Here is a 24,772-nt window from a genome sequence, read left to right as displayed (position 1 = left end):
TGGGAAGAAATGCAGTACCAAGAAACCATTTCAGGATAAGTAAGCATAAAATACATTTTTATACCTGACAGACATTAAGTCATCTATGTGAAGACTGTGTTGGCTCGTTTTATGTCAGTTTGACATGAGCTAGCACCACTTGAGGAGAGGGACTCTCAAGTCAGAAAGCGTGTCCGTAAGACTAGCTTGTAGGTACGTCTGTGGTGCACTGCCTTAATTAGAGATTGGTGTGTATAGCCCACAGTGTGTGGTGCCTAGAGCAGTGCTCCTGGGTTGCAAAAGAAAGTAGGCTGGGCGAGCCATGAGGGCCACAGTACACAGTATTCTTCTTCGCAGTTCCTGTCCTGCATTTCTGAGATGACGGACTGATGTGGAAGTATAGACTGAAATCCACCCTCCCCTCCCAGGCTTTGGTTGGTCCTGGTGTTCACCACAGCAGAAAATGCCCTGCCTGAGAGGAAGGCCACTAAAGTTTTGTGAACAAAGTTTATATAGGTAGTAGGGGTGTTCCCAATTTGGAAAGGAAAGAAGGAAACAACTACACTAGCCAGAATTCAGGCATCATCTGATCCTGAGCTTCCAGTTCAGCTACACCCTGCAACTGTTTCAGTTCAGAGCCCTCTTGATGTAACACTGCAGAAAGACAAAGAGAAGAAGGGAAGAGGGGGGGGGATGCTTAGCGTTAAACAACTGCTAAACACTGTGACACTTTACCTTGTATCTTGATTTCAGCAATATTGCTCTTCTCATCACAGACCGTGACACAGAAAGCATTCAGTTTGGCGAACAGCCTGAAGCCAATCACGTCACTATCTCTAGAGGGCACCATCACTAAAAATAAAGCAATGGATTCTAGTAAGCTAAACCCTACAGAAGTTTCCTCATATACTTTATATGAGTATAAAATATTTATAAAATATAAACTACGTGTTATACAAACCACATACATACAAAAACAAAAAGTCTAAAGTACATAGAACATAAAATTCAAAAAAGTAATGTGCCTAAAGTCACACAGCTTTAAGTAATATGATCAGAACATGAACTAAGTTCTTTTGGATTCAAATTCTAGAGATTCTCAACAATGACATGCTGTCTTTGGGGTGCTAGAGAAATGGATCAAAGAACTGGGATCCCAGCACCCATATGGTGACTCACAACCATCCATCACTTAGTTCCAAAAGATCCAACGCCCTCTTCTGAACTACATAAGCACTGCACACATGTAGTATATATACATACATGTAGACAGAACACTCAACACATATAAAATAAGAATTTTTTAAAAACACTAATAGTCCCTGCCTTCATCTCTGGTCTCTTTCCTCAAAGGCTGTCCTGAGAGTCCTTTCAGAGTCACGAGGATGGGAAGAAGGACTCAGCACACACATGGGTTTTCCTCTAGTAACACTCCAAAAGCAATCCCCAGCCATAAGAAGAAAAAGTTTCTTAAAACAGTAGTATTGATTATATTTCTCTCTCTCTCTCTCTCTCTCTCTCTCTCTCTCTCTCTCTCTCTCTCTCTGTGTGTGTGTGTGTGTGTGTGTGTGTGTGTGTGTGTGTGTGTGTGTGTGATGCTTTATTTTTTTGAATCAAGGACTTTCTATGCCACCTACCCAAACTGTCCTGGAAATCATGATCCTCCTGCCTCCGCCTCCCAAGAACTGAACTGTGAGTATATTTTACTGCGAATCCACTACCCCTGCTTTATGCACCAGGTGATTCAATTGAGGAAAACCCTGGTGACCAGAGATTTGTCTGTTTGCTTACTGAAACTGCTTTGAACTAGAATGGAATAGTATGGTTCTGACTTTCACCAACAGATAAATCCAATAACAGTTTCATAATCTACCGGCATTATTAGGGGAGTAATGCACTGGGTGTGTCTTTGCAGGGCGTGGCTTATCTTTAGACCACCTCTGTCTGTCTGCCTCCTATACACCTCAATCGCTACCCTAAGCTTCATCGTGCTCTGCCTGGCAACACACAGGCTCAGAAGAAACAGAACCAAGTGTCCATGGACTGACATCTCTGCAACTAAAAGCAAAACCAATCTTTGCTCCTTCAATATCATCTTCTTGGGTGTCTGCCATGGAGAACACTGATTACCCTCATACCTTTCTGCAGGGGAGAGTTCTTTTGTTTCTCAGTTATGGTCTGCACCTCCTTGGCCACACCCGCATTCTGACTGTCTGATGGGATGACAGTTGTCAGGTAGTTAAGAGAAGACAGAAGAGCTTGTGTTTGTAGCAACAGATTCAAAGATGAAAAGGCCACCTGAAAGTGTTTTACAAAGAAAATTAGTTCTTTTCCAGTTGCCATCTGTGGTCTCAGCAAAGGCTGCCTCCAAGACAGGAAAGGGAAAGAGAGAAAGAGAAAAGCCCATGACACCCTGATGTAGGAATATAGAGACAGCAAATGACACCTACACACTCAAGGACACAGGAGTGCATCAGAGTAACTAACTACTCCATTCCCAAACAAAATGGTCACAGAGCCAATAACTGCCTCCCGTCCATCTGCACAGTCAACATGTAACTGGCTTCCTGGATCTTCAATAGGCAATTGTGATTATAGAATATGCCAAATTTTAGTATGAAGCTCCTGAATCACAGTGGGCTACCACATCCAGATGTGATTCCAAACGTGGTATTCATGGCATCTAAGCTGAAGGAGCAGAAATATGAACACAGGCTCAAGTATGAAGTGAGCGGGTTATTTTCAAGTAAGATACATTGCTTTAGTAAAACTTCTTACCTTAACAGTTTGTTCAGTTTTTTCGAAAGTTGTTTGAAAACTAGGCCCATTCCTATCAACCTGAAAAAGTAAAAGTTCCAAAGAAGGAATTAAGAGCAAAGTACATTTTTATAATTTCTGTCTCTTTGTCTCTGTCTCTGTCTCTGTGTGTGTGTGTGTGTGTGTGTACGCATACATGGGCATGCTTATGTGGAGAGAGATGGAGAAAGAGAAGGGGGGAAGTGGGAAGGGAGGGAGAAGGCGGGGGAGAGAGAACACACACTGTGGTGGTTTGAATGACAACTGCCCCAAAGGCTCACATATTTGAATGCTTCATCCCCAGTTGGTGGAAGTTTTGGGAAAGAATTAGAAGGTGTGGCCCTGTGAAGGAAATGTGTCACTGAGAGCAGGCTTTGAGGTTTCAAATACCACACCATTCTCAGTTAGCTCTGTGCTTCCTATTTACAGATGAGGATATCAGCTCCTAGCTAACGCTCCTGCACCATGCCTGCCTTCCTACTGCCCAGCTCTCAGCCATGATGGTCATGCATTCAAGCCTTGAGAATTGTGAGCCCCAAATTAAGTGTTTTCTTTCTAAGTTGCCTGAGCTGTGGTGTCTGATCACAGCATAGGTCACAAAGACAACCTTATATCATGTCTTATTTTAAAATTACACATGCTCTATTTTTCATAACAGTGCCAAGTGTTCTTATTAAGCATGGAGGAACATGAATTCCCTCAGGGAATTAAAAAGATAAAGATGAGGAGAGAACATGTAAGGGTCCCCTCACCCGCCCACCATCTGATGCTAGTACCACTCTACAAAGCTCAGCTCAATCTATGGTGAGAAAAGCACCAGTCTTTCACAAATCCAAGCTCCGCTGTGTGGGGTCTTTGTTCTAAGTCAAAAAACTTATCTCTCATCATAACCACTCCCTGGACTAAGTTCTGTCCTTTGGGAACAAAGAGAAAAGGCGAACTCTGAAGACTGCCTCCCATGAGCAGCTTTCTGCCCTGGCCACTTTGCCAACCTCTCTACAACCATTCTGCTCTGTGCTTTTCCTTAGATGTTTGTTTGGACATCTCTCTCTTCTAACTTAAAATCACTGGGAAAAGCAACTTCTACTTCAATCCAAGTGTCCATCAGCAGAGACATTCCATAACCCTTGCAGACAGAACAAAGAGTCAGGGATCACTAGAACAAAGGTGAACAGCACCAATTCCTTCTGTCCCGTTCACTGTCAGTTCCTCCCCAGTCCTGGCAGATCTCTCTCAACTCAATCTAATTCCACTTTCCTTTTTTAATGTAGTAACTCAACTAACTGCCACCTGCTTTTACCAGGAGTGTAGTGTACGAGTATGACCCAGAAACAGAAGAGCACTGGGCTCTGCCTCTGGGTTAGCAGTCCATAGCTTTGTAATATCCCTGCTCTCAATGAAAGCAGAAGGCTAGGAGCAAGTAACTCTGCAGAGATCTACTCCTTACACAGTCATTCTCTCTCCAGGGGTACAGTGTGGGGTTCAGACAGCTATGTCATCTTCCTGTGGCCCTCACCTTAATGTACTCCACTTTTAAAAGATCTAATCCAGGTCTGTCTGAAGAGCTGACCAAGTGAATTGGCTTCTTTCTGGATCCTAAAAGAGAGAGAGAAATGCAAATAAGTGGCTTTTATGAAATTTTAGAGGGCTCTACATGTCTTTGTCTAGTGGTGCTTTAAAAAAAAAATCTGTGTACATTGTCATGGCTATGAAGTAATGACATTACTGGTGAGGACATACGGCAGCTGAAACGCTGACCTTAGATTCCCAGATTACTTAGAACCCTTCACCTTTCACTTGCTTTCATACCATAATCAAAGTCAAAACTTAAAATATTCTTAAGGATGCCTGTGTATTTATAGGCAGCAGAATGAATCTGGAAATGTGAATTCTAAATCATCTCTGACCTTAACCCACAGCTATTTAACTTTCTCAACTACAAAATGGAGACAAGACTGGGATAATCTCTAGTAGATTCTTAAACCATTTTAAAATATTTTATTTATACTTACTGTACTGGCTGGTTTTGTGTGTAACTTGACACACGCTAGAGTTATCACAGAGAAATGTGCCTCCCTTGAGGAAATGCCTCCTCCATGAGATACAGCTGTAAGGCATTTTCTCAATTAGTGATCAAGGGGGGAGGGCCCAGCCCATTGTGGGTGGAGCCATCCCTGGGCTGGTAGTCCTGGGTTCTATAAGAAAGCAAGTTGAACAAGCCAGGGGAAGCAAGCCATAAGAAACATCCCTCTATGGCCTCTGCATTAGCTCCTGCCTCCTGCCCTGTGTGAATTCTGCCCTGACTTCTTTTGGTGATGAACAGCAATGTGGAAGTGTAAGCTGAATAAACCCTTTCCTCCCCAACTTGCTTCTTGGTCATGATGTTTTATGCTGGAATACAAACCCTAAGCCACTTAATAAACTCAAATAATTTAAAACAATGCCTTTGCTTAGACCTGGGGTTGTGGGGAAGAATATAGAAACCTTTTTTTTTTTTTTTTTTTTTTTTTTTTTGGAAAGAGAGGACGACAATTCAGTTTCTTTTGAATAGGCTTTGGAGATTTACAGCTGTAATCCCAGCCCTTGGGAGACAGAAGAGGATCCTTGTAGTATAGACCCACCTGGGGTCTATGGTGAGTTTGAGGCCAGCGTGGACAACAGAGTAAGACTTGGTTTCAAAGACTAAACAAACATCTCCTTTGAGCTCAAAACTACATCCTGTGTAGACACACAGAGGAAATGGCTCCCAAATCTGTGTAGGGAGAGCTGGCTCATCGACCACTGAATCACGCCCATGCCTCTCTCTTCATAGTCTGTAAATACTGACAGCTAGAAAGCCACTCCACCCCTAATCTTTGCCTTGTATAATTTTTTTTTTAGATTTATATGTGTGAGTGTTTTATTTTCATGTATATAAAACACTGTGTGTGTGTGCCTGGTGCCCTAGGAATTCAGAAGAAGAATTAGATCTCCTGGACCAGGAGTCACAGACAGTTGTAAGCTGCCATGTGGACGCTGAGAATCAAACCCAGGCACTCTCAATGGCTGAGCTATCTCACCAGGCCCCTCTCCAGTCTTAGCTGACACAAAGAAATAAACAGTCTAGATAGTTTATTGTTTATACTCATTACTAATGTCTATAATGTAAATTCTATCATAATCTATTACCTAAAAAAATTACCAACACGTAATTGGCGTTTATTTTGGTTTCAACTTTTTCTAAAAATCATAAAATGTCTTAATATTTGACTAAAGCATTAGGCAATCTTTGGAGGAATTTTAATGCTGCAGACTAATTCACTCATTCATGCCTCAAATATCTGCGCTCATAAGAAATACAGTAAAATGATGAACTATAGAATTAACAAGAGCATGGCCTTTGCATCTTCCGATTTCTATCACACTGTTTCCCTGCTGTGCAAAGACTCTACCACAGTGGTTCTCAGCCTGTGGGCTACAACTCTCTTCGCAGCGGTCACCCCAAACCATCAAAAAACACAGATATTACATGCAATGCATAACCATAGCAAAACTACAGTTACGAAGTAGCAACAAAAGCATTTTATGATTGGGGGTCATGACAACATAAGGAACTCTATTAAAGGAGTGCAGCATTAGGAAGGCTCTAACAGAAAACCCTTCAGTATCCTAAGACCAGGTTTGAACTCTAAAACCCATCATGAACAAGACAGAGGTGAGAGCATGTTTTGGGTTCCTTAGTCATTCTCTGCCTGTGAAATGGAAATGATGTTCCCCAATGTCAGTGGACTTTCCGAGGACATGAACCATAGTGGCTGAGGCTGCCAGACCCCAGAACCAGGCTTCAATGTCTCAGGCAGGACTCTGTCCCATAGAGTTGTTTGAACCTGGATGAACGATCAATCTGCATATTAGTGACATGTGAACTGAAGATGGCAAGACAGACGCCTCACAGCCATGTGTAGATTAGCTACATGCGAACTGAAGACAGTAACATGGATGCCTAATGGCCAGTGTTCTAGAGTTTAGTCTTCATAGAGTATTTACTGCACTGTGTTTACTGTACCCATCATAATGAAATGCAAATATTTCATTGTAAATGAGACCACTCTAGACACACAAGGGCACAATTTTTGCTAACCGTTGTTTCTATTTTCATGGCCGTTACCTTTAATTTCATGGTAATCCAAGCTGATTTTCCTCAAATAGGACACCGCAGTCAGGTCAAATGTCCTCATTGTTGCTTCTGTTCCTAACTGAGTGACATTAAATACTAGAATTGTCTCCTCTTCTTTCTGTTGTTTAGTGAGTTCCAAAACCACCTAAAAGTAATCCACAGGGCAGGGGAAGGTTGTTGGTAAGTCAAAGTCATTCTTAAAATGACAGAAGCAAAGTCCTTTCCCACATGCAGGGCACTGCAAGAGGGAAGACTCTAATCCCATCCTCACACCAGACGCAAAGACTAGGGTTACCCTCAAACTCTAGGATCAAGACTTAAAGCACATGCAAATAAGGATTGGATTCTTACCATATTTTTAATTAAAAAAAAAAAAACCTGATAGATTCTTCTGATACTAGCAAAAAGTAAGAGTGTTCATTCCCACAGTATTTAAATTGAATTTGGAAATGATAGCCAAAAATAATCAGCCAATAAAAAGATTAAAATATGTGTGGCAATTTTTAAAAGACATATAAGAATGATGTCAGGAGAATATCCTGTGTACTATATGAATGCATTGCCTGTCCATTGTAAAGCCTATGGCTTAGGCATGAGGTAAAGGTGAGACATCCAGGAGGCAGACGAGAACTCTGGGATGGAGACCAGCAGAAGGCTTGTCTAGGAGGATGTGAAGGGACGAATGCATGGTACCTGAACACAATTAGCCAGCCACTTAGAGACAGGTTAAAATCATGGGATTGTCTTAATTACGATCTAGTCAGAGTAGAGCCTAGCGATGTGGCCAAGGTATTTGTAAATATATTTTGAGTCTGAGTCTTATTTCTGGGAGCATGGGGATGGGAGGAAGAAGGGCCTAACTTCTACAAATAATGACGGCTGAGGTAGCACAACTGCAGCTGAAGAGAAGAGCAACCACCCTGAAGCTTTGAAGACAGGGCTCGAGAGCTCTCCTGGTATTGCCAGTCAAAGTGTGAAAAAAAAAACAAGCCAAAAGTCAAGGGTAGGAAACAGACCAAGAAAATACCAGTAAGACTACGATTTATCAGATCTGACATGATGATTTAGGAAAGGCTGTCATTCTAGAATATCAAAGTCAACCATGAACACCTCTGTATTGTTTTGTACTTTATCGTCAAGGTAATGAAAATTATTATAGGAATTTAGAACATAGAAAGGCAAAGTGGAGACAGAAAGGTGCAATCCCACCACCGTGGAGATGAGAGCTGTCATTTACAGAGCAAATGTACACTGGCAGCTAAAAGGAATCATATGCCTGGCACAGAGATCTCCTAATACCCCAAATATGCTGTGACCTTCTCATCCGGTTTTCTTTTCCTGTGTGTCTACTCCTTAGAAAGTCCTCAGGACTGAAGTTCGAGCCTCACAAGTTGTAAGCAAGATGTCCCCAGCTCTGTCTCCAGTCAATCCCGCCCCCTTTTTGGGGTTTGTTTTCTTTTGCTTTGTTTGCTATTTTGAAACAGGGTCTTGTTATGTTGACCAGGATTCCCTGTATCTCCCGCAGAAACTAAAGTTGTAATCCTCTTGTCTCAGCTTTCTTGATAACTAGAAATACAGGCCTACACTATCATGCTTGGCTTTCTACATGACTTCTTTCTTCACATTGGAATTTAGAAGCTCTGATGTCAAAATCAACAAAATGCTTTCAACTATCAATTAAAACTAACCCTTCTCTTATACAGGAGCCCTGACTAAGCCATCTATATTTTTTAAAGCAAAAAAAAAAAAAAAAGAAGAAGAAGAAAAAGTTTAGAAGTTTACAGTAGACATGCATGACGATGACCAATACTATTCAGCTAAAGGGGAAGTTACCCTGCATGTGACACACAGACCTATAATACAACCTCAGAACTCAGGAGGGTAAAGTAGGAGAAATGCCCCACATTCAAAGAGTGCCAAGGCTACAGAGTGAGATAGTGAGTTCAAGGCCAGCCTGGAATCCACAGCCCAAGTCTAGCTTTAAAAAAATGAAAAGAGCTGGGGGAGGGGGGCAATATATACATCCATACATAAAAACAGAAATCTTATGCAGAAATCCTAATTAAGACCTGAGTTTTTCCAGAATAGATTACACACACTGATTCCCCCTTAAACCATTTTTAAAAATGATTTCCATGGATTTGAAACTATGTGTACATTTGTGTAACTCACATGTATCAGCTAGTAGAAACTAGAACACACGTTTTTAATGTACTTGAAGCTGAGGTCAGCTCCCAGTACAGAAGACAGACAAAAACCATGCCCATGAACAGAGACACATACCTCTTTAATCTCAAACTTGAGCAAGAGAGTAACCAGCTCCTCATTGGGAACCTCAGCAGCTTTTCTCAGTTCTGAGGCTTTGACAGGTCTAGCGGCCTGCGAGTCTCCGTCCTCAGCATCAAAGTACTCATCATCAGACTCTAAGGGACAGAGACACATGTTAACCCAGACAGCCACCACTGAGAACCCACACAGACACTGAGCCTAGATCTAACAGTAAACTCCGTCCATGCCTAGAACTTCCACATTCAGACACTAAACTTAAGCCAAACTTATTTTTCACTTTAGTTTATTCGCTCAATGTCCAGTAAAATATTTACTGGGCATCATCTATCATTATCAAGGTGTGACCACCACAATGGACACCAGACTGGCCAGGCCTTAACTTGTTAGATTCATCTTGTGTCTACCACGTTGACATTCTATATTCTGATCTGAAATTGTAAGGCATCACTTAGCCCTGGTTAGAGAGAAGTAGTACAGAGAAATATAATAACTTAAATGAATCTTTGGAAAACACAGTCGAGTCCCACTACTGCCCTTTGAAAAAACAAACAAAAAACAACAACAACAATGAACAACTCTTCATTTATCCAACTGTGAGATGTGAGCATCAGCGAATAAAACGCCCTGAGGTCAGTGTTTGTTGGCAGCACAGCTAGAGCGGCGTTCTTGAGCCTCCTTACTCTCCGTAAACACCCTCACTACCTCGCTACGTAACAACCTGTAGGCTTAGTGTCACAGAGAAACAGCACGTTCCCATCTTCACCTGATTCCACTCCATCTAGCAACAGTGAAGTCCCAAGAAGAACTTTCGTCCCACCTGAAAGAACAGGAATCGAGGCTACCTAGCAAAGAATGCAAATATTTTTAATACATGCTGATAAGAAGGATTAAACAACACAGGTGACACCTGTGTATACTGAAAACATACAAGGTTAGATAAAGGAAGATCTAAAGAAAAGTATCTCTACAAACATCACAGCCAAATCTTCAAAAAACTCAAACAACCACGTAACGGTCGGCTGGAACCTGCAATTATCAAAATTACTCCCCACATTTATAAAGATACAATTATGCACAAATCAAGGAATAGGTCTGTATCCTCCTGTATCATTTAGTTATTGTGGGTAACAATATAAAAATACACATTTATCATAGGACCCTTGAAAATGGCATCATTAGCTTTCTCGAACTTCTTTTCTAAGCAAGTAGAAATCCAATATTTATTTTGGATTAAATAAGCTATAAAGATTAGTAAAGTGATCTAGAACATTTAAGACTCACTAAAAAAGGACAATCTCAACTTGAAAGTTTATTTTCACACTTATTTTAAAGCTTTGTATTTCTAGTTCTATATAAGGTACAGTTTACAAATTGTTGGGCCCACCCACACCTGCCCCTGCATAGCTGTAGTCATTTTGTCCCACGCTTGCCAGCTCTTTCCTTTTGTTGCTGTAATATGCCCGCCAGTCATTGACAACAGAAGAACAACTTGACTCTGAGCAAGGTCATGCTGGCACACACCCTGTTATATCCTATCTGGGGTTTGCTAATCTTAGATTCTACAAAGCTTTATGTAGGGCCCATCAAATTAAAGGTCAATATGAACTACTAGGTCTAAAATGACTTGAGTCAGAGCTGACCACTGGGCAGCACTTCCTGCACTTGCGTATGAGCTAACTGTGGTTTTAGCAGCTTTAGTTTTATAAGCTGTAGAGAAAGATGTTCAAGGTTGTAGCCTCAGCCCCCAAATTCTGAGCTATGGCCCCGATCGACTGTTCAGTCTTAGGGTGTGCATTCAATAAACCATCTCTGTCTGACTAAGATCAGTATTTGTGTGGTTTGTGGGTGACTTGAACCCCAACACAAACGTGGACATATTCCTTTCATGTCTGTTGCTTTCTAGTTTTGTTTGTTTATAGAGACAGCATCTCACTATGTGGCCCTACCTGGGCTGCAACTTGCTGTGTAGAGAGAGCAGGCTGGCCTTGAAATCAGACTGTCTCTGCACCATGAAACCAGGCCCCATCCTTGTGGTTAGAAAGCCTGTCCTCAAACAATCACCACTACTCAGAAAGTGTTGTTTTCTAGATATCGACTTGGCATTTCCTCCACAGTCACACACTCACCTGTCTCTCTGGAGATTGCGTGGATGACTTTTGTGGCAAGGGTATACTGTTAATCAAACACAGCGCATCTCTTATCTTCTGGTCGGAAATCCTCACATGCATCAGAGGCAGCCCTCCTGACACTTTAAATCTAAGAACACAATTTGACAGTGAGGTCTCAGGGAGGGGAAGGGAATGACAGGGTGAAGTCAGCGATTAGCCATCCATGTTTCCATCTCATTACACTTGGACAGCACTCTTAAGAAGGGAAAGTTCTCTGTGAACCAATTTTCCAGACCTTCTAAAACATAACGGTTTTTTTTTAAGATTTATTCATTTATTTTATGTATGCGAGTACGCTGTACCTGTTTTCAGACACACCAGAAGAGGGCAGCAGATTCCATTACAGATGGTTGTAGCCATCATGTGGTTGCTGGGAAAACTCAGCACCTCTGGAAGAGGAGTCAGTGCTCTTAACCGCTGAGCCATCTCCCCAGCCCCAAAATCTAACTTTCTTAAACAAACCAGTGGTTGTCAACCTGTGGATCATGACCCCTTTTGGGGATCTAGGGATCCTTTCACAGGGTTTGCCTAAGCCAATCAGTAAGTACAGATATTTGCATTACAATTCATAATGGTAGCAAAGCTGAAGTTACAAAGTAGCAAGAAAAATAAATGTATGTCTGGGAGTCAGCACTACCTAAGGGACTGTATTAAAGAGTCACAGCATTAGGAAGGCTGAGAGCCACTGCAGCAAATGTTTTTGAAATTAACTTTTTTAAAAACAAGGTCTCACTATGTAGTCCCATGTGGCCTGGAACTTGCTATGAAATCAGGCTGGCCTCTCCTCTCAGACTTTCTGCCTCCCAGAGGTTGTGATTTGGGGAGGGCACCACAGACAGCCTGAAGTTCATTAATGAATTATGAAAGTTCTATTGAACACAATTTTTTACTATTAAAAGTCAAAACCACAATATATATTTTACTTCTTAGCATCAAAGATTTCTTTCTATTAATATCAAGTGTCTGCGTCATCGTTCTTTACCGCCTTGCCTTGCCCTGCTCTGCTTATCCAGAGCACTGGGCAGCGCCTGACATGTGACGTGTGCACTTATTTCCTGTCCCTTCAGATTGCAATGCAAGCTCCCTGAGGTCACGTTCTGCTCTGAGGGTCCAATCTGCTTCTACCACCCTGTGCCTTCTGGCTCATCTGCCTTCTGGCCACTGCTTAATTGTCTGTCTTATACAACATGGCCACCTCCTGTCTTTCTCATTGCTGTCTTGACCACAACTCTCACAAGCTCGTTCAGCTTACTCTCTGGCTACCTGGCTAAACTGTGACCAGCTCAAGCTGGCAGACACCTAATTCTTAAATAGGCTCCTGGCATTCAATACAATTTATTTAAGTCAAACTCTTAGTACTGTCTCTACTAGAAAAAAGAAAAGTAGCAGAGGACTGACTTATCTGCCATCACTGGGAGGGGAGCCCTTTGGTCCTGTGGAGGCTTGATGACCCAGGATAGGAGAATGCTAGGGCACTGAGGCAGAAGTAGGAGTTGGGGGAGCACCATCATAAGGGCAGGGGGTTGGGAGGAAGTGATAGAGGGCTTGTAGAGGGGAAACTGGGAAGGGGGATGACATCGGAAATGTAAATAAATAAAATAACCAATAAAAATACTTTCATTTTTAAAAAAGTATGTAATTCATGACCTTCTACAAAGCTATGATGAAATGCAGAAAAACTCAGAGTATGCAGAAAAATTATAATAAACCCAGAGTGGAAAACATGACGATAAAGAATTAAAACAAATGAGAAGTAACTGAACCCAAAAGCTGGCCTATCAGGAAAGGGATGCAAAGGCACTACTGCCTATCCAGAATGAGAAAGCCAGCATCTACAAGCTGTCCTTGATGTAGGTAGAGAAGATGGGCACTTTTTACAACTCGACTTCCATGCTGGTCAAATTCAAACACACAATGCTCACCTAGAACACTTTCAACATAGCTCACGGTCATTTACAAAAACATCAAGAATCTTGAAATACTCTCTAAAAGAAAACTACAGGCCTAGAACACGTTAAAACCATGAAGGATCTACAGACACAACATTCAAGCAACCACATGGTAAATCTGAATCATACTAAAAGAAGCCAAACAACAACAACAACAAAAAAAAAAAAAAAAAAAAAGCTATACCTTAATGATTTCATTCATTGAAAATTCTAGAAAATTCTACCAACTCTTCTGGATCAAAGAACAGACCAAGGAAAGAAGTCGGAACAGGAAAGAGAGAATGTAGAGTCAAGGAAGCTTCTGCAGGTGCCGGACATGTTATGTCAACTGCAGTGATGAGCTCATGGAGACACGGACAACGTATTAAATGACATCCACCGAGTGTCAGTTAAACCTCAGTGAAGCTGCCTTTCGGAAGACAGTGTAACAATTTCATGAGACTATACTAACCTCACAATCTAGCTTCTATTTCTTTATTCCTTTAAGACATTTCTCAAGATTGGAAGTGGTTTCATGACCAAAAAAAAAAAGCTAACTTCCTTTGAAATTTTTATTTCACTGATACTAAGTCTTGATGTTCATACACTCAGAATCTCAGATAGCCAATAGCTATACAATGTAAAAAAATCTAAATATGAATTCTGAAATAAGAGAGTCAGCATGTCTTAGTCTATTGCTATAATGAACACAATGACCAAAAGTAACTTGGTGGAAAAAGGGTTTATTTGGCTTACACTTCTACATCATGGTTCATCACTGAAGTTAGGACAGAGCCTCAAGCAGGGCAGGAGCCTGGAGTCAGGAGCTGATGCAGAGGCCATGGAGGAGGCTGCTTACTGGCTTCCTCATCATGGTTGCTCAGCCTACTGTCTTATAGAATCCAGGACCAGCAGCCCAGGTGGGCTGGGCTATCCCACATCAACCACTGATTAAGAAAATACTCTAAAGGCTTACCTACAGCACAATCTTAGGAGTCATTCTCTCACTTGAGGTTGTCTCCTCTCAGATGACTATAGCTTGTGTCAACCTGACATAAAACCAGCCAGCACTACAGACTCTACAAGCATTTTCTTTACAATCTGTTTGTGTTATTAGACAGCATTGTCACTGTTTTTCCCTCTCCCACATACATCTACCTCTGTTTCCTTAAACTTCAGTAGGTGATACAGGTGCAAAGTCCTTATTCATTTCTAAAACAAGAGACAATCACACTTACCTGGCCATTCTCACATCCTTTTCCACCATTGCCTTGGCCAACTCAACATGAATATCCATGGGCTGCAGTATGTGCATAGTTGATGGGTGCTGGAATCTACACTTTTTCCAATTTTCCCCTTTAAAAATAAAAATTTAGATATTAATTAACTTCAAAAATAATCAATTCTTTACAAAACCACTCTACATTGCTAGAAAATACTTAAAAATTCAATGAAAAATTTTTACTTCCTTTAGCATACAAGTTAAGTAATCTGTATTTTAATACAGATTGGTAGAAGATGATGATGATGATGATGATGATGATGATGATGATGATGATAATAAACACTTGTGTGTAATAACCACTATGGTTCCAAGAGGAAAATTCCAAAAATGAATTTTTTACCATGGTTAACACAGTCAAATGCAGATCTTCATCCATGACAGGGGCTGAAGGGCTCATTGTTCAAATAATTATTGATAGGGCATGCAAAAGAAAGGGCGGTTTTTACAGCCTGTGTAAACCCTCTCCTTTAAGAGCCTCTGGCTCTTTACAGACAGCAGCAGACATATCATGTTAATGTTAACAGATCTCACTGTGCAGAGGAGAGCACGGGGTCTCCGTGAGCAGAGATCCTGTCCTCAGGTGACTGTCCACAAAATGACACACTCAGAGATATCTAATCAACACTTGCTTCTTATAGTAACTAAAGGAATGTGGAAGACCGAAAAGCTATACATCAGCAACAGAAAGCACCAAAGCTTCGAGGACATAAACTGTTCAGTGTTAAGAGCGCATCTACAGGATGAGCATCTGCAATGAGAACAGGGTAGAGCAGAGAAGAGATCTTTCTCACATCTAAGAATGTGTACGAATACAGCCAGATGTCCTGGGGAGGGGACCCAACTCTACCCACAAATCCAGCTGTGTAACTTGACACCTGCATGTGGGCTTCGACGGCAACCCATCATCTGAGATCATGTGTGACATTATTCACTTGTGGCATCATACCAGCAGTTAAAATGTTTCAGATTTGGGAACATATCACATTTAGAATTTTTGAATCAAAGAAGTTTATTGTAGTGATTTTAGATGGAGTATTCTTTAAATATAAGTTTCTCAGACATCTATAAAAGTAGATATAATAAAACAAATATAAAGACTGGACTAAAACTAAATATTTTCAAATAAAGATAGCACAGAAAACCTGCAAACATCCCGAAGCATTAGGACTGAAGGGTCAGAACCAACTGCAACTTCTACTGGGTTCTGACAGTTCACAGTCATGCTATACACAGCGGCCACACGAGCTCAGGTTCAAACCGGGCTGCGTACCCTAGGATCAATAGTCCACTGTTGACCTCTGTTATAACTGTGGCATTCTGCACTGGGCCACTCCTACTGGGCTTTCTAAAGTGATCATCAGGACAAGTGCACAAGGCAGTGTCTGGGACTGATGCCCACGAGCAAACAGACCCATGCATGCGGACGGCCAAGGTTAGCAATGCCTGCACATCCTCAGGCAAAGCACTGGAGCTAATCTGCCCGCCCTGAGAGCTGAGCAGGGGCTCACCCGCTTTTGCAAAGAGCAACTGCACACTCTTTATTTCCACATCAAACTTGTCATACGCCTTGTCTATGATTTCTTCAAGGGATGAATTAGTCGTCTTCTGTGCACCTTGGTCTTTACTGTTGAGCTAAAATGGAGTGAAGGAAAAAAGCTGAATTTTTTTTTTTTTTTTTTGTTCTTTTTTTCGGAGCTGGGGACCGAACCCAGGGCTTTGCGCTTCCTAGATAAGCGCTCTACCACTGAGCTAAATCCCCAGCCCCCTGAATTTTTTTATGTCACAGTAAAGCATACATATATATCAACATATTTTAGTCACATTTCAAAACGTCTAACTAAAGACAGGAGCCCACCTAACTTCCTGGTGATCTGTAAGCAGTCCGTTAGGAGTGGTTACCTCACCACAAATGCACTGCACCTGAGCAATGGATGCACCTGCAGTCACTGAGCCAGCTACACCGCTGTGTGCCTCATATGCCTGTCCAGACGGAAAGCTCCTTCCTCTGTCTGCCTCATATGACTGTCCAGACGGAAAGCTCCTTCCTCTGTCTGCCTCATATGCCTGTCCAGACGGAAAGCTCCTTCCTCTGCCTGACTCCTTAGAAGTCCTGCCAACTACGGCTCAGCTCTCCTAGGCCCACCGTGAGCTCTGCCTTCTCCACACTACCATGAAAGAGGCCATCAGGACTCAGCTCCACCCTCTACAGCATTTCCCAGATGGAATAAAGGCTCCATTCAGTTTATCTCCTACCTTTTGTCAAATGCCTATACTCGACGAGATGAAAGTCTAAAATCCTACTCTGGTTACTTAGAGCAATCAAATATACATGCATACTAATATATACATATATGCATACACACATTCCTTTTATATACACATTTATATGTATGTGTGTATGTGTATATGTGTATGTGTGTGTGTATATATATAAACATATATATTTGTCAAAATCTATAGCCCAGAAAATGACACTGTAAAATTAAACTGTATAAACCATGAAAACTAAGATGGTTTCCATCCTATTAGAAAAACAGAAAAATGATCTATCCAGTTCTCATTGCCAAATTATTGCCTTTACAGGAATTTCTAAAGAGATGTCTCTGTCTGGGCAGCCATGTACTACATATGCAATAAGTCTAGGGTTCGTTTAAGCAAACGGAAGAAAAACAGGACACTATCAGATGTGCCAGTTACCACGCTTATCAAAGAAAGAAAAAAGTGCAATATACCTACCTGAAAAGTACCAAAGTCTAAAATGAGGAGATTTGACTTTTCATGGTGAAAACCTGTCTGTGGAATTATTAGGTAAGAAGGCTTCAGATTTATCCTTAAGTCGAGAACTTTCCGAGTCTCAATAATATGAGTAAGTCCTAGAAGAAGGCCAGGAACACAGTGATATGGTCAGGCTGTACATGGTAACACTATTAACAGAAAGACTAAGAATTTCACTTGAGATATCAAGTAATGCGAGTCCTGGCAAAAGCTGCATTCTCAACTCAGCGTGTAAAGTAAAAAGTACATTAAGTTGATGAGAACTAATATCTGACACCATATGTATAACAGTAAATCCTCTGTAACTGGTATTAGGTCTAGGCATAGATAGATTTGCAGCCTGACTGCTAAGCAACCTCATGAAATAGTCTGCTGGGTTCTTTAAAAGTAGGCACGCGTAGCATGGCGAGAGGCTTTGAAGAGTGGGGATGGGAGGTCGTGTCCCACCTCAAGGCATTCTAAGGCTCAGGTTCTTATGGAATGCAGGAAAAGCAGCCCCACCCTCCATTACTCTCTTCCTCTCTACGGAGTCTATTCTACTGAGTTAGCCATGTCCAATGTAACACAGTGCAATTTTAAAAAGAAGAAATAAAAAACATAAACTAAACACAATGGCTCCATTACGAAGGCCATGTTTCCAGTTTAGTTGGTGCTGACAGACACTAAGGATGTCACCTGTAGCTGTTCTCGCTTTAATCTCTTCCAGCTTCATCAATGTAGCCGATGTAATTTGCTCAAGATCCAACCCCTTATTTGACTGAAAGAATTCAACAACGGCATTGATAGTTTTCTGTAAAAGAATTTTAAAACACAATAGGTTATATGTTAATTCTATGTTACAAATACAAAGAATTTACCCCATCTATAAACAGCTATGGCCTTGAAGCATGGAATCCAACTTCCCCTCGGGGTGAGAGACAACCAGGCGCAAGGAGCAGCCCAGTGAGCTTACTGGAGAGAGGAGAACCTGTACATACATCACAGCAGAGGCAAGAGGTCTGTGTCTTGTGGAAGCAGCAACTGGCGTGACCTCCAGCGTCAACCTCCAGCTAGAGAGGAAAGCCCAGCCCTCGACACTGAACTTGGGTTATGTCATACTTTGACATTTAGAAAAGAACGGAGGGAAGCTGTTACCTACATCTAAACTTGATTATAAAGATATGACGATTTTATATGACAAAGGAAGTTCTGGAGGTCAGTTGTACAGGAACTTAGTACAGACGTGACCGTGCTAAACAAACCGAACCACACTTCTAAACGGTGTGAGACGGCAAACCTTGTCTGAGTGCTGCACCACAGTGTAAAAGCTTTCAACATCACTATATCATTTTGTGTGAGTGCTTGTGCACATGTGAATACACATGTCACAGCGCGTGTATGGGGGCCAGAGGGTAGCTCTGTGGTGTCAGTGCTCTCCTATGCCTGGGTCCCAACAATTGAACTAAGATCATCAGGCTTGCATGGTAAGTGCCTTTACCCTGGGCCATCCTTTCAGCCCTAAAACAATCTTTTTTAATTTATTTTTTATGTATATTTATAATATGCATGTGTAGCATATCATCATGTGCGTATGTGGCTGAATGCACCCATGTTCGTGTGCAGGGGACACAGGAGAATATGCTGTCCTGTTCTGTCACTCTCTCCACCTCATTTCCTTCAAACAGGGCTTCTTGTGAACATGGAGCTAGGCTAGAAGCAAACAAGTCCCACCAACCCTCCTACCCACCTCCACAATGCCAGGTTAGGGACACAAAACCACACCCGTCTTTGACTTGGATGCCGAGGATGCAGATCCAGAGCCTTGGGTTTGCACAGTACTGAGTGTCCTCATGCACTCATAGTAAACCATCCCTCCACCCTAGAGACAGCTTTAAAAGTGGTTTTCTGCCTACACTTACAGCATCATAGATGACCTCCACAGGCTGTGACTGAACGATCAGAGTCTGGTCAGCAGGACTGTTCTCAGGGTTGGTTTCAAACTCAATTTTGAGCAAGGATGATGTAGTGTCACCAATGGAAGCCACCAGTGATGGCACAATGTCTTGTTGTCGCAAGCCTGTGACGTACCAGTGTTCTAATTTTGCTTCTATCCTATCCAATAAGGAAAAAGCAAGCATGTAATATAAAATTATAGCTATCCCTTTGAAAATTCCCCTGACAACCAGCCCTATGCCCCAAGTTACAATTCGTCCTCCTAGGCTGGCCTTCATTTACCTACAAAGCCTGCTTTCGTTGCTGTGAGTCAGTGTCTTTAGGTATTTATCACTCACAGGAAAAGCCTGTATCAGTCAACCGCAGGACATGGCGTAGGTACTGATCACAGTGTTTAAGCATAGACAATGCAGTCAATGTGTTTCTACACCACTCCTGCATTCTCTAGCCGCCTCCTGCTTCTCTTGACACCCTTCCCATCCACCTGTCTACCCCTCTACTGTTTCTGTCACCCTCCCCCACTACTGAGCCATGCAGTGTTTCAGAGCCAAGCTCTACATGAACTGTCTAATGTGTGACAGTCTTCAGTTCGTTCTCTTGCATATCCTCCTATCAGATACAGCATAAATGTCCTGAAAACAGGAATGTGCTGCACCCTGAGGCACTGCCACACAGCTACGCTAAATAAAACACTGCCTGACAATCACTTCAGAAAGGAGAGAGGATAGAAAAGTGAATCACAATTCACAATAAAACAAAAGAAATGAAAGAAAAGCTATTTCTCTTCAGTATTCTTTCATGCTGCAAATATTATATATTCAGGGCCTAAAACCATAAATGAAAATAAGTTCTTAAAAAAAAAGTTACTTCAATGCTTGTGCTCCTGGTCGCTGGGATACTTGGGTACCCAAGCCAATTATCTGGATTCTCAAGATCTCTGGAACATTCCTGTTCTCTCTTACCACAATAGAGGTGCTCAGCAACTTCAGAGTCAATATATGAGCCACATACTAAACAGGAATAAATAAAAACAGTTAGAATGCAAATGACTGCTAGTTCTAATGGTTTCTCCTTAATTAAATAAGGTGGCTTATCAAACAACAAGCTCGAGGGTTCCAGCACCTACGTACTCTCCATGAATGAACAAGACCAGAAAACACAATGAAAGCTGTAGGGGCAGTTTTGATGCTAAGGCCCTATTCTCCAATTGGTCCTAAGGCACGATGAAAAGGAATGACTGTGTGTCTGTCTTTTATCAGAGGATTCAAGAGAAGCTGGGAGGGGGCTGGTAACACCGTCACTTCCCGGAGTAAAGGTAGGAAAAGCCAAAAACTACTCACTACAGAAAGCCTATCAAACAGACAGCACACTTACGAATCATCGGGGTTCGTCTGCTTAGTTTTAAAGAAACAGTAACAGAAAGTGACAGAAACACACATGCACACACACATGCACACACACACGCACACACACGCGCGTGCACACACACATACACACACACACACACACACACACACATTTATTGCACACAAAAGTGAGTGCCCATGTGAGAATACTCCAAACTGAAAATATAGTTGGAACAGACAACCACTAGGGAGATGATACAGAATTTGGGGGTGTATTTCCCCTCAAAACATGTGAACTTTTAAGAGTGTGAAGGCAGCCTGTGAAATGACGCTTCCAAGAAGCGTGCTCTAGTCTGGTTGAGACCCAGGAACAAATAGCTCAAGAGAACTAAAGGATGCTCTCCAGATGAAGAGTGGGGAGATCAACTTGCAGGGAGCTGAAAGGGGGACAGAAGAGGTCAAATGGCACAGCTCACATCCCAAAGGAGGATCTCAAGAGCAGTGGAGCAGAAACCATTCACACTGATGAGACTTATAACATTCAAACTATGTAAACCAAGGCAAGCATAAATTTAGACCACAGTAAACACTGAACACCTAAAGTAAAGAGTTAAAAACCTTCTCCACTGGATGGCCCATATCTTACATGAGCAACACCAACTGGACTTAGTGCACTCTATCCGAGTTGGGAAGGACAGAGAATGGAGGAAGAAAATAATAAATAATAGTTGGGAGGGGAACAAGTTGGGGGATATGGAGAACGTGGAAGGGGAAACAGAGGCAGATTTGATTATATTTCATTGTATTCATGCATGAATTTCTCAAAAATAAAGGAAAATTAGAAAAATCATACTACAAAAATGTAAGTAACTAAAAATGCCCTTCCTTGATTAAAACAGCCTACACAGGAGCCAAGTGGACATGCAGTGTGATAGAGTACGGCTCACAACAGCGAAAGTCAAACGGCAATAGAATTACGGACTCAAAACTCTTAAAAAAAAAAAAAAGAATTCAACAACCTAGAATTCAAATACACAGACCACATGAAGCTCAAGAAGAAGGATGACTGACCAAAGTGTGGATACTTCACTCCTTCATAAATGGGGGAACAAAAATATTCATAGGAAGGGATATGGAGGCAAAAAAAAAAAAAAAAAGAATGGCCATTCAGAGCCTGCCCCACATGTGCCCCATATATATATACTGCCACCAAAACTAGATAAGATTGATGAAGCTAAGAAGGGCAAACTGACAGGAACCAGATATAGATGTCTCCTAAGAGACACAGCCAGAGCATGTCAAATACAGAGGCAAATGCTAGCAGCAAACCACTGACCTGAGAACGGGACCCCCATTGGAGGAATTAGAGAAAGGATTGAAGGAGCTGGAGGAGTTTGTAACCCTATATGAACAACAGTGCCAAGCAACCAGAGCTTCCAGGGACTAAGCCACTACCTAAAGACTATACACGGACTGACCCTGGACTCCAACCTCATAGGTAGCAATGAATAGCCTAGTAAGAGCACCAGTGGAAGGGGAAGCCCTTGGTCCTGCCAGGGTTGGACCCCCAGTGTAGGGGATTGTTGGGGGGAGGAGGAAGGGAGGGTGGATGGGGAGGGGAACACCCTTATAGAAGAAGGGGAGAGAGTTCGGATAGGGGGCTTATGTCCAAGAAACTTGGAAAGGGAATAATATTTGAAAATGTAAATTTAAAAAAAATCTAATAAAATGGAAAATTAAAGAAAAAAGATATGCAGGAAAATATTACAAACAGCTCTTCATTGGAGAGAAGAAAACAACAGACACCACTGGAGAGGAGAGAAGCATGGATGAAGGTCAGAGAGAGAGCAATGAGCACACACAAGACTGGCCTGGCTGACACTCCCCATCTCCCCCAGACCATCTCCAACAGCACTACAGCAACAAGCATTCCTGAGAGCACCAGCTGGCTCTAAAAGCTGCACAGATGCAAAAACCAGGACGTGAGCTGTGAGTCAATCCACAGACTGCAGTGGAAGGACAAACCTTACCCCACTTCAAATGGACACTTACAAATAAGCCAGGATGGCCCACGAGCCATGGAAACACGTTCAATATTATTCCCGGAGAATACAGATTAAAAATACAGTGGGGTAGCACAGCATCCTCTGAGAATGGCTACAAACAGACATAAAGAACGGCCATCACAGCAAGTGATGTTTAGGGGACATCTGCCCTGTCACCCAACACTCTCACTCCCCGGTACTGACTCAGTGGAGATGAAAACACAAGAAAGAGAAAAAGTGAAAAAGAAAGACAGACAACCCAAATGTTTTTAGAAAAAGCAAAAGTAAGTAAGTTCGGTGTTTTCAAATGATGGAATTCTATACAGCAGTGACTACAAGCAGAATGTATTAGGTAGCAGTAGAGATGACAGCAAAAGCAAGCCAGGCAAGCAAAAGCCATGCTTTGTGCTCCATTTACAGAAGACAAAACCTATGCAGAGCAAAAACACGGTGTCTACAGCACAGGAAACAAACAAGTGCTTGTGGAAATAATCAGGACACGGGTTAGCTCTGGATAGAAAGGAGGGGAAGTGTAGGAGAGCCTGGAATGGTCACAATATTCTACACCTTGACACTGGTAGTAGTCACTCCAGACAGTGACTTTTCAGCCTATCGAATAAGCAGGCCGTCTTTACTTGTTCACTCTTGCTATGAGTTGAATGTCACAATAAAAGTGTTCTGAAGACTGAACTAACACTAACAACACTCTAGCAAGAACCTATACCAGGTTCTCTTTCACTCAGTCAATCAGGCAGTCCTACAGTTGAGGAATTTTGACTGGTCAGACCCCAGAACACCACCATATGGCAGTGAAATTGAGGGCAGCATATTTCCAGTAGCTACTTAGATCATCACTAATTTAACCCAGCTCACGATAATCCAGCAAGTGAGTAAAAACACTTGTGAAGGCGTCTGACACCTACCTGCTTGGGCAAAGCTAAGTTGTAGGCGTTCTCACTGTACCCAATGGCAGTGAAGAGCTTGTCTTTCTCCTCTGGAGTCATGAGGTCATCAATGGCTATGAGACAAGGCAGTCATTTGGGAAATGAGTGGCTTTGGCTTTAAAGTCTACAGACAGAAATGCTAAAGCAAAATCAGCCACCTAATTCCCTCTAACACCCCACTTCAGCTTAATTAAAACAAACACTCTTTATTTGCCTGTTTGTGTTAAGAAACTGCAAGAAGGCACTTGCTGTTAAGGAAATTCAGTTCTCAGATATACGTTTTTTTTTTTTTTTTTCTTTTTTTTCCGGGGCTGGGGACCGAACCCAGGGCCTTGCGCTCGCTAGGCAAGCGTTCTACCGCTGAACTAAATCCCCAACCCCTGATACACGTATTTTTAAATTCCTAAAATTTTCAAAAATAAACTTGTCATTAAAATCCATCTAAAGCTTAACAATAAGAAATACTGAATGCTGAGTCGACCTCTAAGCATAAACACGTTAAATTTCTCACAAGCCATTTTTCAATAACTTTGAAGTCTTCCTCCAGGTAGATACACAAAGCATTGTGTAGCCTGCCGTATGGTCCGGTCCGGGTGTGCCTCTGCTGGCTGTGTGGGACAGAATTCCCATGGCTTTTCCTATTCAGGTCAAGGACTCTCGCCTTGAGACTTACTCTCTGGGACTGACGATTCTTCATCTCTCTTCTTACATTCTTTCTTTCCCCAAAACCCACTAAACCAGCCACGTTTCTCTCCTGCTTCCGAAGACTTTTTCCTTAATTTTTGCCCAGAATGAATGACCTGAAAAATGGAAACTGAAGATTACTGCAGAAGAAATTCTCTGCTCACTGTTAAGTAGACTTACAGTCGGTCTTGTTTAAGGCCTCAATGGAGTAAGGCAGGAGAAGAAGCCAATCATCTCTCTCCAAAATGAGCCTCATAGGAAGGCCTGGATAGTGTGGTCAGCCCACTTCCTACTCCTACTGATAGAATTTAAAGAAGGCACGTGTCTAGCTATAACAGACGGCGAGTGAATTTCTCTGTGTACTGTAATGTGCGGGTGTTTAAGGGGACACTGGAATCATAGGTTTGTAAAATGAAAACAATTCTTAAAATGAAGATGCTTCTCC

At 42.0% G+C, this 24,772-nt stretch overlaps 1 protein-coding gene across 1 annotated transcript in view; it reads right to left on the bottom strand.

Moving 5' to 3' along the window:
- Vps13c (vacuolar protein sorting 13 homolog C) overlaps nucleotides 1-24,772 on the bottom strand; it is a 165,236-nt gene that overhangs the window by 82,679 nt on the left and 57,785 nt on the right. Inside the window, 16 exon segments of the mRNA XM_087564087.1 lie at nucleotides 715-831; nucleotides 2,118-2,277; nucleotides 2,758-2,817; nucleotides 4,292-4,371; nucleotides 6,923-7,076; nucleotides 9,215-9,354; nucleotides 9,984-10,062; nucleotides 11,347-11,476; nucleotides 14,555-14,672; nucleotides 16,110-16,233; nucleotides 17,338-17,474; nucleotides 18,052-18,166; nucleotides 19,275-19,467; nucleotides 20,176-20,318; nucleotides 23,623-23,717; nucleotides 24,317-24,443. Of these exon segments, the coding sequence (XP_087420213.1) occupies nucleotides 715-831; nucleotides 2,118-2,277; nucleotides 2,758-2,817; nucleotides 4,292-4,371; nucleotides 6,923-7,076; nucleotides 9,215-9,354; nucleotides 9,984-10,062; nucleotides 11,347-11,476; nucleotides 14,555-14,672; nucleotides 16,110-16,233; nucleotides 17,338-17,474; nucleotides 18,052-18,166; nucleotides 19,275-19,467; nucleotides 20,176-20,318; nucleotides 23,623-23,717; nucleotides 24,317-24,443 (1,972 nt within the window).

This window comes from Rattus norvegicus, chromosome 8, assembly GCF_021556685.1.
Source record: "Rattus norvegicus strain SHRSP/BbbUtx chromosome 8, alternate assembly SHRSP_T2T, whole genome shotgun sequence".
NCBI lineage: Eukaryota > Metazoa > Chordata > Mammalia > Rodentia > Muridae > Rattus > Rattus norvegicus.
The sequence above is the reverse complement of the archived record's forward strand: the minus strand, read 5'-3'. Positions and strand labels throughout refer to the sequence as shown.